General features: G+C 40.0%; 1 protein-coding gene across 1 annotated transcript; it reads right to left on the reverse strand.

Moving 5' to 3' along the window:
* Nucleotides 1–1,145: 1,145 nt before the first annotated feature.
* On the reverse strand, nucleotides 1,146–11,187 carry dhrs7cb (dehydrogenase/reductase (SDR family) member 7Cb). The gene is made up of 7 exons (XM_061707771.1): nucleotides 11,017–11,187; nucleotides 7,926–8,162; nucleotides 6,943–7,055; nucleotides 4,995–5,205; nucleotides 4,804–4,896; nucleotides 2,460–2,621; nucleotides 1,146–2,343 (listed from the first exon to the last, which is right to left on the reverse strand). Exons 2-7 carry the CDS (start codon nucleotides 8,077–8,079, stop codon nucleotides 2,135–2,137), a joined length of 942 nt encoding a protein of 313 aa, XP_061563755.1. The 5' UTR covers nucleotides 8,080–8,162; nucleotides 11,017–11,187; the 3' UTR covers nucleotides 1,146–2,134.
* Between the last annotated feature and the right edge of the window lie 3,704 nt (nucleotides 11,188–14,891).

Genomic DNA, 14,891 nt, shown 5'->3' on the forward strand with positions numbered 1-14,891 from the left:
GCTGATGGCCCCACCCTGAGGGTCGTAGTGGGGGACACCACCACAATCAATCATAGACTAGCTAGACTAGTAAAATCTAGTTAATGGCATAAATAAGCCATCAACTGACGAGCCCAAATCACACCTTGTGAATCAAATGTGTCATCCAGAAACACTGGCAGGAAGGGGATAAGCTAATCCGTCGTGCTCTCCTGCAGACTTGAGGCGAGTTTAGGCCCATGCAGTTCAAATTTAAAGCAAACTATTTTATTAGAGCAACCTGTAGTGTGCACATCATTTTGATGTGAGGCTGTATGATGCTAGGAGGCAAATATCAATTTATGCTGAATGCTTGTCGAGGGAACCGGCCTTAGAGCTACCAGAGCAATGTTCAGTCATGTCTGGCATTAAGCTGTTCAGATCGTCTGACAGAAAGATCTGACCAACTGTGAGTGGGGTATTGTGTGGGCGTATGTTATTGTACAGTAGGCTAAGCAATTTGTAAACTGCAACGGTTGCATTATAGTTTGCTTTGGGGGTTTTCAATAGGCCTGCAACGCAGTCAGTAATACTGTGAGCTCAAACTTCATCACAATTCACAAACCACAATAAATAAACTGTAGACTACATTATGTCTGTGGGGGCTCTTTAGGAGGCTGATGTATTTGGGCCCCACAGCTGGCCTGATAGCACCAGTGGGGCTGCAACAGGCAGATAAAGGCTTTAAACTTTTATCAGAATATTGATAATGACATGTAGCAATACAGTCAAGTGAAAAAAGTAAGTACATCCAGTTTTTTTTTTTATCCTTTACAACATTAAAAACAACTTACAGCCCTTACTAGATCTTGGCGGGTATAACTTCAGATATGTGTTATCATTTTTTAAATAAACTAATGCAGTAGATGTTTGTTGGAAAACCAAGTCCATCTTTACTGTTTTCATAGGAATCAGGTAAATAAGTAGCAGCTATTTACTGCTAATCAGATGCATTCGATTAACACTGATCATCTGCAGAGGTGATTGAATGTATAAAACATCTGGGCAGTTTGGCATTCTTGAACATTGAGGGGAGCTATAAAGCAATGCCAATGGGGGAAGACGTCAGGAATGATTTTAGAGAAGCAACGTATTTTTCTGAAAAGCCCCAATAGACCACACAACAGCAGCAGATATGGCTTTATTAGCATCAATCAGAACAGTCAGAACACAAACAGCAACCGGGTCCCATTACTTTGAACACGACCCTTAATTGCGATGTCATATTACAGATGAAACTCAAAAACAAGCTGAACTGAAACTCCAACTGCACGAGATGAGCATTAAGTTGTCTAAGCATAACACCAATAAAATAGTAATTCTGAGCCAAACATGGTTCCATGAGTCCTTGTGCTCAGCTACAGTCGCAGGAGGCCACGCCCCCTCCACTCACTACACAACCGTTACTAATCGTACTGAAAACATACTGTGAACAAGATGATCATTTATTACAGTTATTTAAGCTTTTGTTTTAAAATCATCTCCAGCACTTCCTGACCGGAGCCCCCCATGACTCAGATGCTTGTATCCGGTGGTACACAAGAGGTGCCTCTACAGTTTCTTGTAATCATTCACAAAACTTTTTTTTCTTCTTTTGTCATGAAAAGAATAAAACATTGCAATTTAATAAGTATGTCTATATCATGTTTGTATTTGTCTTTTAAGACTAGAACTGCTCTGTTCTCTCAGAACAAGCCAAGTCTGAATCTAGCCTGTAGGGGGCAGCATAGCAGGATTATTGGATTGTCGTTATTTGATTGAAGACATTTATTACAGACATTATAATAAAACAAGGCCTCACAATGAGTAATTTCTTAGGAAACTGTCTAATCTTTGCCCTTCACCATACAGCAGACACGCAATGACACATGCTCAGGAGTATTGTGGCTTAGTTTGTTTCGCTTTTTTCTAGCAAATGCTTATGCTAATCTAAAGTCTGTTTTTTTTCTGCCCCAAATAGGCCAAAAAGTTCTGTTCCATCATGTTTTAGCAGTTCTTAAAAACCAACTCTTTAACAGACATCAAGTGTTTTCACAAAACATCCTGGAGCTTTCAGAGCATACACTTTCCAAAAGAGCTGTGCTTTACTTCACAGGTCTGGTGTCGTCTCCTTCTCCTACTGCATCTGCTCCGCCTGCACCGAGTCCTTCACTCCCGCCGCCAGCACAGCGAAGAGGAAGGGTGGGAAGAGCGAGCGGAGGTAGAGGGCCACCCTGGGGATGGGGTGGGCCAGCACAACCTCCTTCCTCTTCCTGTTCACCGTTTGCACGATCTCATTGGCCAGAACCGACGGGCGTACTCCGTGGGCCAACTGGCTGTTGATAACTGCAGGACAAGAGCCAGGTTTGGATGTGAGTGAGCAGTGAGGAACGTTTCACAACATTTTTACCATTGTGAAGGAGTGTCTCTTGGTATTCAGTCACAGCAGATGTTTTACTCACATGCGGCCAAGGCGCTTTGTTTCGGAGCAGGTCCTTTGACAGGTGACGCATCGGAGGCGTTTATGAAAGAGTGACTGATGGTGCTGACGATGATCCCGTACTCCCCCACCTCAGACCTCAGGCAGTCAAAGAAAGCCTGCGCAGCATGTTTGGAGGCCGCGTCTGGCAGCAAAGACAACAGACATATTTACACCAGCAGAGAGGAGGTGCAGCGAGTCCGCTAGGACGTCTCATTCCACGCGTTACACAGAGCATACCTCCTCTAATTGCTTTCTGCTTTATCGGGAGAAGCTTTCTGGAGTTATACTCTATACCCAGCCAAGATGTGTACATGGAGTCCATTTCAAATATGAATGGGGAGAAAAATGAGGCTCAAATAAGACTGTCCATGTCAGTCTCATGTGAAATGTTTGGACGGGTTATTTTCAGATACAAAAGTGTTGGAAGGAACTGGGCTCAAAATGGGTTTCACTGGGGTCTCATTTGGGCAAACCAAGTGAAGCAATTCACAAATCTGGAGCCAGTGGACAATCCCAAACTGAATTCATATATAATTTATATCTCAGATGGGTGCTTGATTCAGATGTAGGCTGAGGACTAGTAGAATATCTCTCACTCGTCAGCAGGTTTGATTTATTCTGTCAGTGTTGATTGTTTCTTGCTTTGTTTTTGCCTGATGTTGTTTTAACTACCTGCTGCCTTCTTGGCCAGGTATCTCTTGAAAAAGAGATTGTAATCTCAACTAGACCCTGGTTAAATAAAGGATAGCAGCAACGTTTTTGTCACCACTGAACCACGGCGATGTGATTAACATGCATCCACCTTCACACCATCCACATGCTCTGGCCTCCGTCTATCATGGTGCTCTGAGGTCCAAGACTTTAAGACCTTTAGTCATCATTTTCTACCGCACGCTTGTGTGTGTAGGCTGAAGCATCGCCATGATTTAATTTACAAATCAGCTCTAGGACTGCTGCCGTGTTATCTCCAAACCTTCATCAGGCATGAAGACACAGTCTCAGGATCAACTCCTTTCATATGTACAAAAGATCTGTCTAGAAATGGGGAGAATAGCTTTCAGATCTGCTGCTCCCGGTACCCCGAACAACTTGCAAAGAGACCTGAAACTTAGTAAACCGGTTCTGTTAGATGCTTTTATAAGGAAGTGAAATGATCTGGAAGTAAAGTTATCAGGCTGATTCTTTTACGTCTCTTATTGACTTTTGAGGATAGTCTTACATCCCTTAATGATTCTTTTATTGCATTTTAATGAACCCTGCAATTTGAGATATCATAGTTTTTACTAAATTGCACGGTCATTTGTGTGTATGTGGGTTTGAAATTCTGTAATCCTGTTAAATGTGCTGCTGCTGTCTTGGCCAGGACACCCTTGTAAAAGAGATTTTTGAGCTCAGTGAGGTCTTTTCTGGTTAAATAAAGGTAATGAACACCCCTGTTGCTTTGTGAAATCCATAGGAAAATGTAAAATCAGCACCTATCCGTTTTTATTTTATCTATTTTACTTTTCAGTTGTGATGTAGGCAGAGGTGGGTAGAGTAGCCAAAAACTGTACTCAAGTAAAAGTACTGTTACTACAGAATAATATGACTCAAGTAGAAGTAAAAAGTAGCCATCCAAATAATTACTTGAGTAAAAGTAAAAAAGTACTTGGTGAAAAAACTACTCAAGTACTGAGTAACTGTTGAGTAACGTCTGATTTATGTTTTTTAACACAACCATTCAAACAGACAAAAGTACAAAATAATCATCTTCAGGCAAATTAAATCAATAAAATAATAAAAAAATTAATAAAAGATAAAAAATAACTTAAATTAAAATAATCTTAAAGTAAATTGAAGTACTTTAATAAATAATAAAATAAATAAAAGAATAACAGAATAAAAAATAAATTAAGCACAAGTAGCACAAAATTTCAAGCCTTTGTACTTTTCTTTTTTAACCAGGCACTAGAACAAGCCCATGAACTCATAGAAACTCTGTGTGTGTTTGAGTCTGTGTAAATGTGACAAAACATGCAAAAACAAACATTTTTCCCAAAGAATCACCCAGTGATGTCATGAGATTGATTATTACGTGGAGGGGATAAAAGAAAAGTAACGAGCTCAACGTAGCCTAATGTAGCGGAGTAAGAGTAACAGTTTCTTCTTCACAAATCTACTCAAGTAAAAGTAAAAAGTATAGTGATTCAAAACTACTTCTAAAAGTACAACATTTCCCAAAACTTACTCAAGTAAATGTAACGGAGTAAATGTAACTCGTTACTACCCACCTCTGGATGTAAGTCCTTGGGCTATTTGTGTAATGACGTCAGGTGGCCACTTACATGAGCTTCTGAAAGGGACAGCCAGTCTTCCTTGGACGCTGTTGACCAGTATAATGTGCCCCGATCGTCTTGAGATCATTGTTGGAAGAACACCTTTATATTAACAGTTGGATAAAATCAATAACCAACTCAAGCTGATCCACAGTAACTGGTGTCTTATTACAGGAGATTTCAATCAAAGCTCTGCCCACCTTTGGCAACGCTGCTCGGGCCAAAGTAGTTGATGTCCATGATGTTCCTGTCCTGTTCTAGGGAGACGTTCTGAACAGGGGCTTTCAGCTTCATGCTGCTGTTGCAGATCAGCACGTCCACGCAGCCGTAACAGTCGATCAAGTCGGCCACCACTTCGTCCATGGTGTCCATGTCGCTGAAATCCAGGATCACCAGCTTTGGAGCAAATGTCTGGGGAGGGACACGTGTGGTTGGACAATGCTTCAAGAATCTGTCGTTCTGGTATTAAAGACTGAACAAGAGCTTAACATTGAAGAGACGTTTGAAAAATACTATTATCATGTCCACATATGCTCAACAGTAAGATGGGAAATTAACTTAATTTAGCATGTTGACAGTAATTGATTTCAAAAAGGGTACAAAAAGGACCATGTTCTGATTTTGTTGACCGTTACTTGATGCAACCTTTTCTTGCATCACAATGACAACTGAATTTAAATGAAACGCTTTTTGTTGACCTTTATATTGTCTTCACATACTCTTGCATAAAAAGAGCTGCATAAACCCATGAATTAATAAACATCCAAACTGTTTGAAAGATGGACACATAGCAGGAAAAGAGGTGAGGCTGAACTCTCCAAAGATTCACCAGGGTATTGATTGTTGCCTGGCAACAACTACATACAGCTCTCTCTCGTTTAACAACATGGAGGGAAACTTCAAAATTCAATATCCAGGGTGCAGAGATGCTGCTTCACATTAATATGTTTAGGGTTATGCTATCGGATGTTTTATAAGCTCTATAATGGTGTAATAAACTCTCTCCTCTGTTTCTCTTACAGCTCTGTTCGCAGTCTCTTTCTGCTCATGTTATCTTAAAACCAGGAGGAGACTTAGAGTCCTGAATATGTTCCTGAAGCATCCCAGCTATTCCGCCAGTCTCCTCATCACCCCTCCAAGGTCTTTCATTTCATTTGCTAGTAGTATAAATCAAAAATGGTTTAAGGTGGCTTAAACTTTGTCCCAGTTGTGCAGCGTTTTTCTTAGATTCTCACTTTCTCCTGTTGAATTTGTCAACTTGGTCTTTGGAAATCTTGGTTAGCCACTCCCACATGTAAATGTCTCTGCTGCTGTGATCAATAATTAAACCATTATTAACAAATGACAGAAAAAAAATGTCAAAAGAAGAAATCCCTTGAATCTATGGACAAGCTTTTATTTTATTATGAATTTACATTTTGGTCATTTATGAATTCTTAATCTGGACTCCACTGAAATAAATTGGATTATAACTGACTTTGAATTTTATTGGACTGTATTTAATTCATACAAATAAAAGGATTTTAATTTAATTTAATTGAAATAAAAAAGTTCAGTAGAAATTAAAGGAAGATTTGAAGAAATATGTAATATAAGAGAGGCATAATCAAAATGATAAATATATTTGATGATTACGCACATGTATAGCGGGACAGGAAAAATCAGGTATTGATTAGTTTTGTGCAACTGCAGCCAACTAGTGTTGCTCTGGCCTCACGGACACATGTGCCTTGGCCTGCGTATTGAACACCCGTGAGGACAGCGCGCTGTCAGAAAGGATATCCTGCCATTGTGTTGACAGCAGGAAGTGGTGATCTGGGAGGTGGCGACACAGCAGGATTATGATACAAAACAAGGACCAAACTTATATTTTCAAACCTCACGTGTCAGCATTACCTAATAGTTTCTACTGGCGATCAAGAGGTTTTAGTGGGACAGGAGCTTGGATTTCTGTGAGGAGAAGTTTCCAGCATATTTATTGAACATGATACTATCGTGCTGAAAGAGCTGCTATTGCTTCATACGGTTTGGCCAAAACTTGACTCAGCACCACGAAATAAAAATGACAATTGCAGCTTGGAAGAGTTTAGTCAGAGTCTGGACCAGAGCAAACGTGCAGAAATGTTGTTTTGTTTCGTTTTTGCTCACCTCCCTGGGGTTGGCACCGCTAGTCAGAGCGTCGTACAGGGACTCCAGCTTGTCCCAGCCAGTCCCACAGAGAACCAGCCTTGCGCCAGCCTTGTGGAGGAGATGGGCACACTCTGAAAAGGAAGGAACAAACATGCCAAATAACTTCCTTACAACATCGTTGCTCTCATATCCATAAGCTTAAGCTAAAACTCATTTGACAATTATCCTAGATTGATTGGAAAGCAGCTTGGGTCTGTACAAAGAAATGTAATATAACTACCAAACCTCCTGTAGCTCACAAATCAGTAACGTGTCTTGATATGTGGGACAATGCAACGGCCTTTGGTTTTGATTGGGACCACCTGTTTATTATTTTTTATGCTAACCAGGTTTCAACCCTTAAAGAAAGCTAAGTTGCTAACTATGGCTTCATATCTAGTGGTTAGAAGCTGTGATTTTTAGATATAACTATTAGTTAGAAATAGTGCCGCGAGATGACGTCTGTCATGATTTGATGTTATATAAATAAAGCTGAAGTGAAAAAGGACACAATAAGAAAACTATTTACTAGGATTCTATTGTAATTGATGTGAATATGAAGCTATTAACCTCGCCAAACATGAAACCAGGACACAGGGGAAACAGTTAGCTTTGGGGCTAAATCATGTCACTGATCCAAGTACCAACAAAACCCTGCACAATTCAATATCTTCAAATGCAGTTCAGAGGAAGAGTCTATATGGATTACTCATTCTTGTAATATGTACATCTATACAGATTTACGATGGCTCAAGCTCATGCACGTTATGTCTCATGTTGAAATCACAAGTTCACAGGTTTCTGAGCGAGAGAGTGAAACAACTGTTTCACTGAATACGATACAAGAGATGGAAGAAATTATCCTGGCTCTATCACCTTAAAAGTCTGCATCTGACATCATACTGAATCTAACAAAGGAGGGTGAATCCCAATCAAGTCAAACAATCAAATCCATAATTTACCTGTTCCCACACCAGACACAGCATCGGTGATCACCACCACTTTGTTTCGCGCTATGGACTTGGACATGAAGTGCATGACCTCGTTGTAGATGTAGTACACCCCTGCTGCAAAGACGATCAGCAGGGGCAGCACCATCGCCGAGGGGACGTCCATGCTGGGGATGTAGGAGAGAGCAGTCGACACGGGAAGAGTCTGGAGGAGCCAACACTCTGGGCTGGCAGGATTGATGAGGTCTCCTATGAAAACGAATATAATGTCGGTTACTGACGCAAAAAAGCTTATTTGACTGAAAGGACAGATCAAGCTGTAAATCTCCTTTGGTTGTTAAAACTGACTGAGGAGACGTCTGCATTTAGGGTTGCCACCTTTCAGAAATAGAAATAAGGGACGCCCCGATTTCAGCAGCGCAGACGCCAAAAAAAAGGACATCCCCAAAACTTCTAAAATGCATAGAAATGTATTTATTTATACGAAAAAACAAAACGCTTTGATTTAAAGTTTAAAGTGCTTTAATAGCATTGAACTTGCATGACTGTACAGACAGACAACCATACTAGCAGCTGAAATAGCCTTCTATGCTTGTATGTCCACATCAGCCAAGATTTAGAATATACATACAGGTGAAGAATATGGTGTTAAAGTAAATGTATTTCAATAATTCAACTTAAAAGGTGAAACTAATACATGTATATTACATAGTCTCATTACAGCCAAAGCAAGATATGTTAAGCCTTTATTTGATATCATTTTGATGATTGAATTGTTTATTGATTTCATAATATATTCTAATTTTTTGAGATTTTTTATTTGGAGTTTTCATAAACTGTGAGCCATAATCATATATTTGTTTCACCTTTAGTTGAATTTACTACGAATTAAGTTTTGCAATATATTCAAATTTTCCGACCTTCACCTGCATATTATGACATAAATAAATAAGAGCATAATATGTGTCTGTATTGGATCAATACGGAACGCAACTTTTAATTCCCAATTACGGAACAATTCCGTATTTCAAGGAACGGGTGGCAAGCCTATCTGCATTGCACCACAACGTTGCATGCTGGTACTGCAGAGACAAAACACCAGTATTTAGAGCCACATATAGTGTTATGTCATCTCACATTCTCAGCTTTATGCTTGCATGTGTCACCTCTCTGACGGGAACTACTCCTGGCTCAGAGGAGAATCAAGTCTGAACCTCACCTTCGTACTGTTAACTCACCCTGGACAAAAAGTGTGCAAAATGCCTTTTGTGTTCAACATTGTCCCAATTATAGAGACTAATACTGGCAAATGTTTACTTGTCTGGACTCCCATTAATGTAATATTTTAGGGAAACAGTCCCCAACATTGTATTCATTCAGAACATATGGGAGCTGTTGGTCATAACATCTGTCCTCTGTCCTGTTAGACAAACATCAACAGATTTAAGGGAGAAGGGAGAAACCTCAATTCAGGTGGCATTAAATATTACATTTGTAATGATTTTGATTGAACTGAAATTATATGAACTAAATATGATTCATTTGAACTGGATTATAAACAAGTCACTTGAATCGGATTGTACTTGAACTGGAATTTAAGATTAAGATTAAGATTAATTTAAAGGGAGAAGTACCAATGGATGCAGAAAAACTGCCTCTGGATACTGTTCAGAGAAACAAAGCATGTGATGTTGCCCAAGTGACAAGTAGATTAATATCAACTCAACAAAAGCTGTCCAAAAATGGGGAGTAGGATCACCAGTGAATGACAAATGTTAGTTTTGTAGGAAAGGTTGTTGATCCAAGGGTCTTATTCGCAGTTCTGATGCTAACTTGGTTGTTTTGAATAATAACACTTGGGTGGCCCTGTATGAGTCATCACACCCTAGTTTACAGTAAGTGCTGTGGTACGTGCTGTGGTACGTTCTGTACCGGGGAAAATGGCTGTGAGGGAGAGGGGTATAGACCCATTTACTGATAAGATGAAAGGAGGAATGAAGTACTAATATTACAATTGCTGTGAATTAGCTCTTTATAAAGAAACTAATAATCATAAAGTGAACTGATAAGTAAACTTTCTACGAGTGTTTTGACAATAAAACACAAGTAAACTTTGAGCCTCTGAAACAGTTTGGTGTATTTGTTCCTTCCTAAACCATTAAAGGTACACTCCTAATTCACCAAAATCCAAAATTTTTCATTTAAGCGTGTTGTTGAGCTGGCTCTCTGTGTTTTGTTGATGTTTTGATTGAAATATCAACAGGCATGACGTCATCTAGAAATCCCTTACCCTGCCTTTATTACTTTAATGATCATGTACAATCAAACATGTATTTTCTCATTGCTTTGGTTTGTTTGTTTGTGACATCCAGCGTAGCTCTCTGAGCTACCGCTATTGTTTTTTTTATTTGTGCCAGTGGCATCAAAAGGGATTTGCAGAACGAGACGGATGCTGCCAGACTTACTAAAAGTAGTTTAATATTCCATCTAATAAAACAAACTTTTTAAATCTGAAATAGAAAAATAAAACACCTGCTTTGTGTGACTTCAGACTACAGTCTCCGTCTCCACGTGCCAGATAAGGCCTACAGTCCTTTGTCATGTGTGGACAGGTACGTTATACCTGTATTTGCCTGTAGAGTGGTTGTATCTGGAGACATTTCTAATACACTCGGCATGTAAACTAAGTTAGAGAAGAACAGCTAAATATATTCTGGCCGTGGTGCCTTCACACAAATGTCTTGCAGTATCTTGCGGCTGGGATGTTGTCACTGGATACCCCGAAGGGGGCGACCGGGGAGCCCGGCATGTTTAAGGAATGAATGACCTTATTTGTCCTCCTTAATTTGGAAAAACACATTAGGCTAAAACCCAATCCGCTATAAAAACTCTTATGGCTCCAGAAACCCAGCTCCTAGACTTGGCTTCTCGTGACTGAAGTTAGTCAGCTTGGTGCACGTATAGCAACTGTCCAACACACACACACACACACACACACACACACACACACACACACACACACACACACACACACACACACACACACACACACACACACACACACACACACACCTGTAATCTGTGTTATTATTGGTTCACTTACAGCAGGGACAAGGAGCTAATCCTTCAGCAGGACTGGCTGTTGTTGTTTTCTGGATTTACAGCAGTAATGGAGGCTCTTCTCTTCCCCTTCTGTCCCTCTTCTGTCCATTCACATGGCTCAGGTCCTCTGAGAGCCTGACCCACTGCTGTCCGCTGGAACGCCCGGCTTATAATAGCCTCCGCTTGAGTCAGCCATTAATACACACATGTGGGGTGTACACTATCCCAAGCATGTACCCTTGTTGCCAGCATGAAGGGATGGACCATGACTGCGAGTGTCACTTCCATCATGGGATTAGGGGGCAAATTTTATCATTGAACTGCTATTTCAAAGTTTATTGGAAAACTTAAAATACAAATCACATTTAATTGTTCTTTAAAGGAGCTGTATGTAAGAGCAATAATTAAACGAATCATAAAATGACCCCGATATGTCAACAGACATTTAAAAATCATGTTCATTTCAAATACTTATGTCACTGACAACAGCACTCAAGCCAGAATATTCCAGTTTAAAAAGAGGAGTTGCAGCCCTCAACTGATGTTTATGTTGTCATTTTTTGTTTTGGCCTGAAGCTCCACCCTCCACCTATCTCCCAATCACCAAGTCAGTATTGTTTCTGAAGCTCCACCCTCCACCTATCTCCCAATCACCAAGTCATTAGTGTTTCGGCTTCCGGGTTGCCAGCTCGGCTCTAATTATCGCAGCCATGGCAGCCTACGTTCCTGCTGCATTCTGCAGCCTACCTGGCAACCTCTGGTCGGGGGGAGGAGGGGGAGGGTAAACGCGCTCAACAATATTTTGAAAGTGACTGCAGTACCAGTTTTGGACATTTCTTACAGACGGCTCCTTTAAATAGAAATGCACACAGAAACATCTTAGGTTCATTTGCTACATTGTTTTGAGTAGATTTTATAAGACATAAAGAGATGCCGTAGTTAAGTTTTGTTTTGTGGGATTTTAATTCACTTTAGTCTTTTTGAGGTAGTTTTACTTTACACTTAAAAAAATATTTTGAAGATTTGAACTTTATCCTTATCACAATTTTCTTGCCTCAACCGGTAACAGTAACAGTAATAAATTAAGCAGAACCACCTCAGACAGAATCAGAATCCAGCCCAGAATGTAACCAGAACCACCTTAGAAAGAACCAGAACCACCCAGACTACAACCATTACCACCCCAGAAAAGAACTAAAACCACCCGAAGACAACCAAATCCCTCCCAAACAGAACCAGTACCACCAAAGACAGAAGCAGAATCACCCCACATAAAGAAATATCGTAGTAAAGTTTTGTTCACTTGAGTCTTTTTGATGTAGTTATCTAGTTATACTTGGAAAAAAAGTGAAATGAGCATGTATACTCTGCATAAGATACTTTTATTTTGAAGGTTAGACAACTCAGCACCAACTTTATCACCATTTTCTCGCCTGAACCGGTAACAATAACGGATCTGTGTTATAGAACCTGCAGAAAAGTCATACATTAACCAGAACCACCTCAGACAGAACCAGATCCACCCAGATTACAACCATTACCACCCCAGAAAGGGAACAAAACCACCCAAATACAACCAGATCCATCCCAAACAGAACCAGAACCATCTCAGACAGAACCAGAAGCATGAACCAACTGCCCAAACACAACCAAAACCACACTAAGAGGAACAAAATCAGACCTGAACTGAACCAGAACATCTCTATAGATAAAAACACATTCCGAATTCAGAAAAGATTAAACCACAGTTAATACTTTAAAAACTACAAAACATTTTGAAAAACTGAATCAATTCATAAGAGTTTAAACTGTTCAACTAAAATTGCTGAAATCAGGTGAAAATGTTGAGAAAATGGTCACACGTAGCTCAGACACCTGGAAACTCTTCAAATCATAGAAGAAGAGAAAGAGTAGTAGAAGATGGGAGAAAATGTTGAAAAGAGGGGGATTAGCTGAAGAGAAGAAAATCAGCTAAGACCAACATAACTGGGAAAAGAAAACACAGCAATGCCACGCGTTTTGGACCTTGCCCGGATTAACAAGGTCTGGTTTGGTTTCATAATTCTTGAGAGACTAAGGCACACTGTGAGAAATGGGCTACTGAAACAAGACGTGCATGAACCTGAGAGGATAATACCCACTTTGTCAGGCACGACTAGTGCCGGCCTGGACCCCCTTTTGCCCTCAGAACTGCTGTAATTCTTGGTGGCATCGGTTCAACAAGGTGCCAGAAACATTCCTCAGAGATCTGGGTCCATGTCACGTCATGTTCAAGAGAACATGCTTTTTTTAAATATATATACTTAAACTTATGCATTTAGAATGAAAGATTTCTTACACGTGGTCATTATTTACTCTTATGTCGGTATTTCTAAACTTCTGTCAACATTGGGTGCTATCACTCAGCAGCATGGCATGAATTTCCACTCAGGTGTATTCATCCATGAGGCCAGACGAGACCAGTAAACTCATTGGATCACAAGCTTGTCTCAACGATATTAAGACCTGGATGACTGCTGATTTCTTCCTACTGAACACAGACGAGGTAGAGATTGTATCTTACAGAAAGACTATCATCCCTTGAGTGTCACTCTGTGGCATTCATTTGGACACCCAGTGATACTGTATATAGAACCTTGGTTTCATCAGGATTTCACCTTTTAACCATTCACTAATCAAACCTCTAGGTCTGCTTTCTTTAGCCTTCACAATATTACTAAAAATCTCTCAGGGTGATGCAGAAAAACTGCTCCCTGCATTTGTTACATCCAGATTGGACAAAGGTGAAATGGAGGATGTTGCAGAGATGCTCAGCCTCCAGCCGATCCAAAGTGCTGCATTCATCCTCTCTTCATTGGGTTTCTCTTAAATCCATGTCTGAATTTAAATGTCTTCTCCTTACTTGTAATGCTCATCATGGTTCCATACTGTCCCAACAGAGTCGTTTGCTGCCAAACTGCAGACGACTTGTGATTCCCAGAGTTCGTGATGCACATTCGCTCGAGTTCGAAGATTATCTTTTAATTAAATCTTCCAGATCAGATGTACTTCAGGTGAATTTATTGAAATGTAATGTTGCAAATCAATCATCTTACATGTTCTATTATAGTGTACATTTATAATATTTATTATTGTGCTTTATTGTAATTATTATTTTGTATTGTTTTAGCTTTTCTTTTTTTTGCTTTGAACTATTTTGTATTCTATATATTGTTTCCTTCTATAAAGCAAATGGAGTTGCTGTTTGCTTGATACAGTGCTGTATAAATGAATAAAGTTAAAGTTAATCAATTCAATTCAATTCAATTTTATTTATACAGCGTCTGGCACTTTCCAGAGACCCAGAACATGACGCTCGAGCATTTATTACATCAACACTGGCAGGTAAAAACTCCCCAAGTGGGAGGAAAACCTTAAGCCAAACAGTGGCAAGAAAAACTCCCCTTTAGGAGGGAAGAAACCTGGACCAGGACCTGGATCATAAGGGGGGACCCTCCTGCTGAAGTCCAGCCGGGCAGAGCAGGAAAAGGGAGATCAGAAAGAGAGAATGAGGAAAAGAGAGAGGAGACGCACATACACAACGGTTACTACAGGGATGACAATAAAAACAGATGTAGACAGCAGACACTGAGGTGGTCAGAGGGTGACAAAGCAATCCTTCAGCAGGACTGGCCGTTCTCGTTTCAAATCAAATCAGAATACAGAACTTGTAGGTCAGCATTTAGTTTAATATCTAATAAACATTTTATAGCTTGGTGTCAGGTTTAAACAACCTACAACATCAAAAACATAATACAAAAGAGAGAAAGAGAAGAGGTTAAATCTTTACTTGCAAGGAGAACAGACAGAGATGCGTTCAGTTACAATCTCCTACCG

This window comes from Cololabis saira, chromosome 19 (assembly GCF_033807715.1).
Source record: "Cololabis saira isolate AMF1-May2022 chromosome 19, fColSai1.1, whole genome shotgun sequence".
NCBI lineage: Eukaryota > Metazoa > Chordata > Actinopteri > Beloniformes > Belonidae > Cololabis > Cololabis saira.

What these genes read in the sequence shown, in the direction of transcription:
- dhrs7cb (XM_061707771.1), bottom strand. Translation starts at nt 8,079, where the DNA reads ATGGACGTCCCCTCGGCGATGGTGCTGCCCCTGCTGATCGTCTTTGCA. An exon ending in TGTGTCTGGTGTGGGAACAG is followed by an intron (nt 7,056 to 7,925) that starts GTAAATTATGGA and finishes CTTCCTTTTCAG; the next exon opens with AGTGTGCCCATCTCCTCCAC. An exon ending in TGTCCCTTTCAGAAGCTCAT is followed by an intron (nt 2,622 to 4,803) that starts GTAAGTGGCCAC and finishes CTTTGCTGCCAG; the next exon opens with ACGCGGCCTCCAAACATGCT.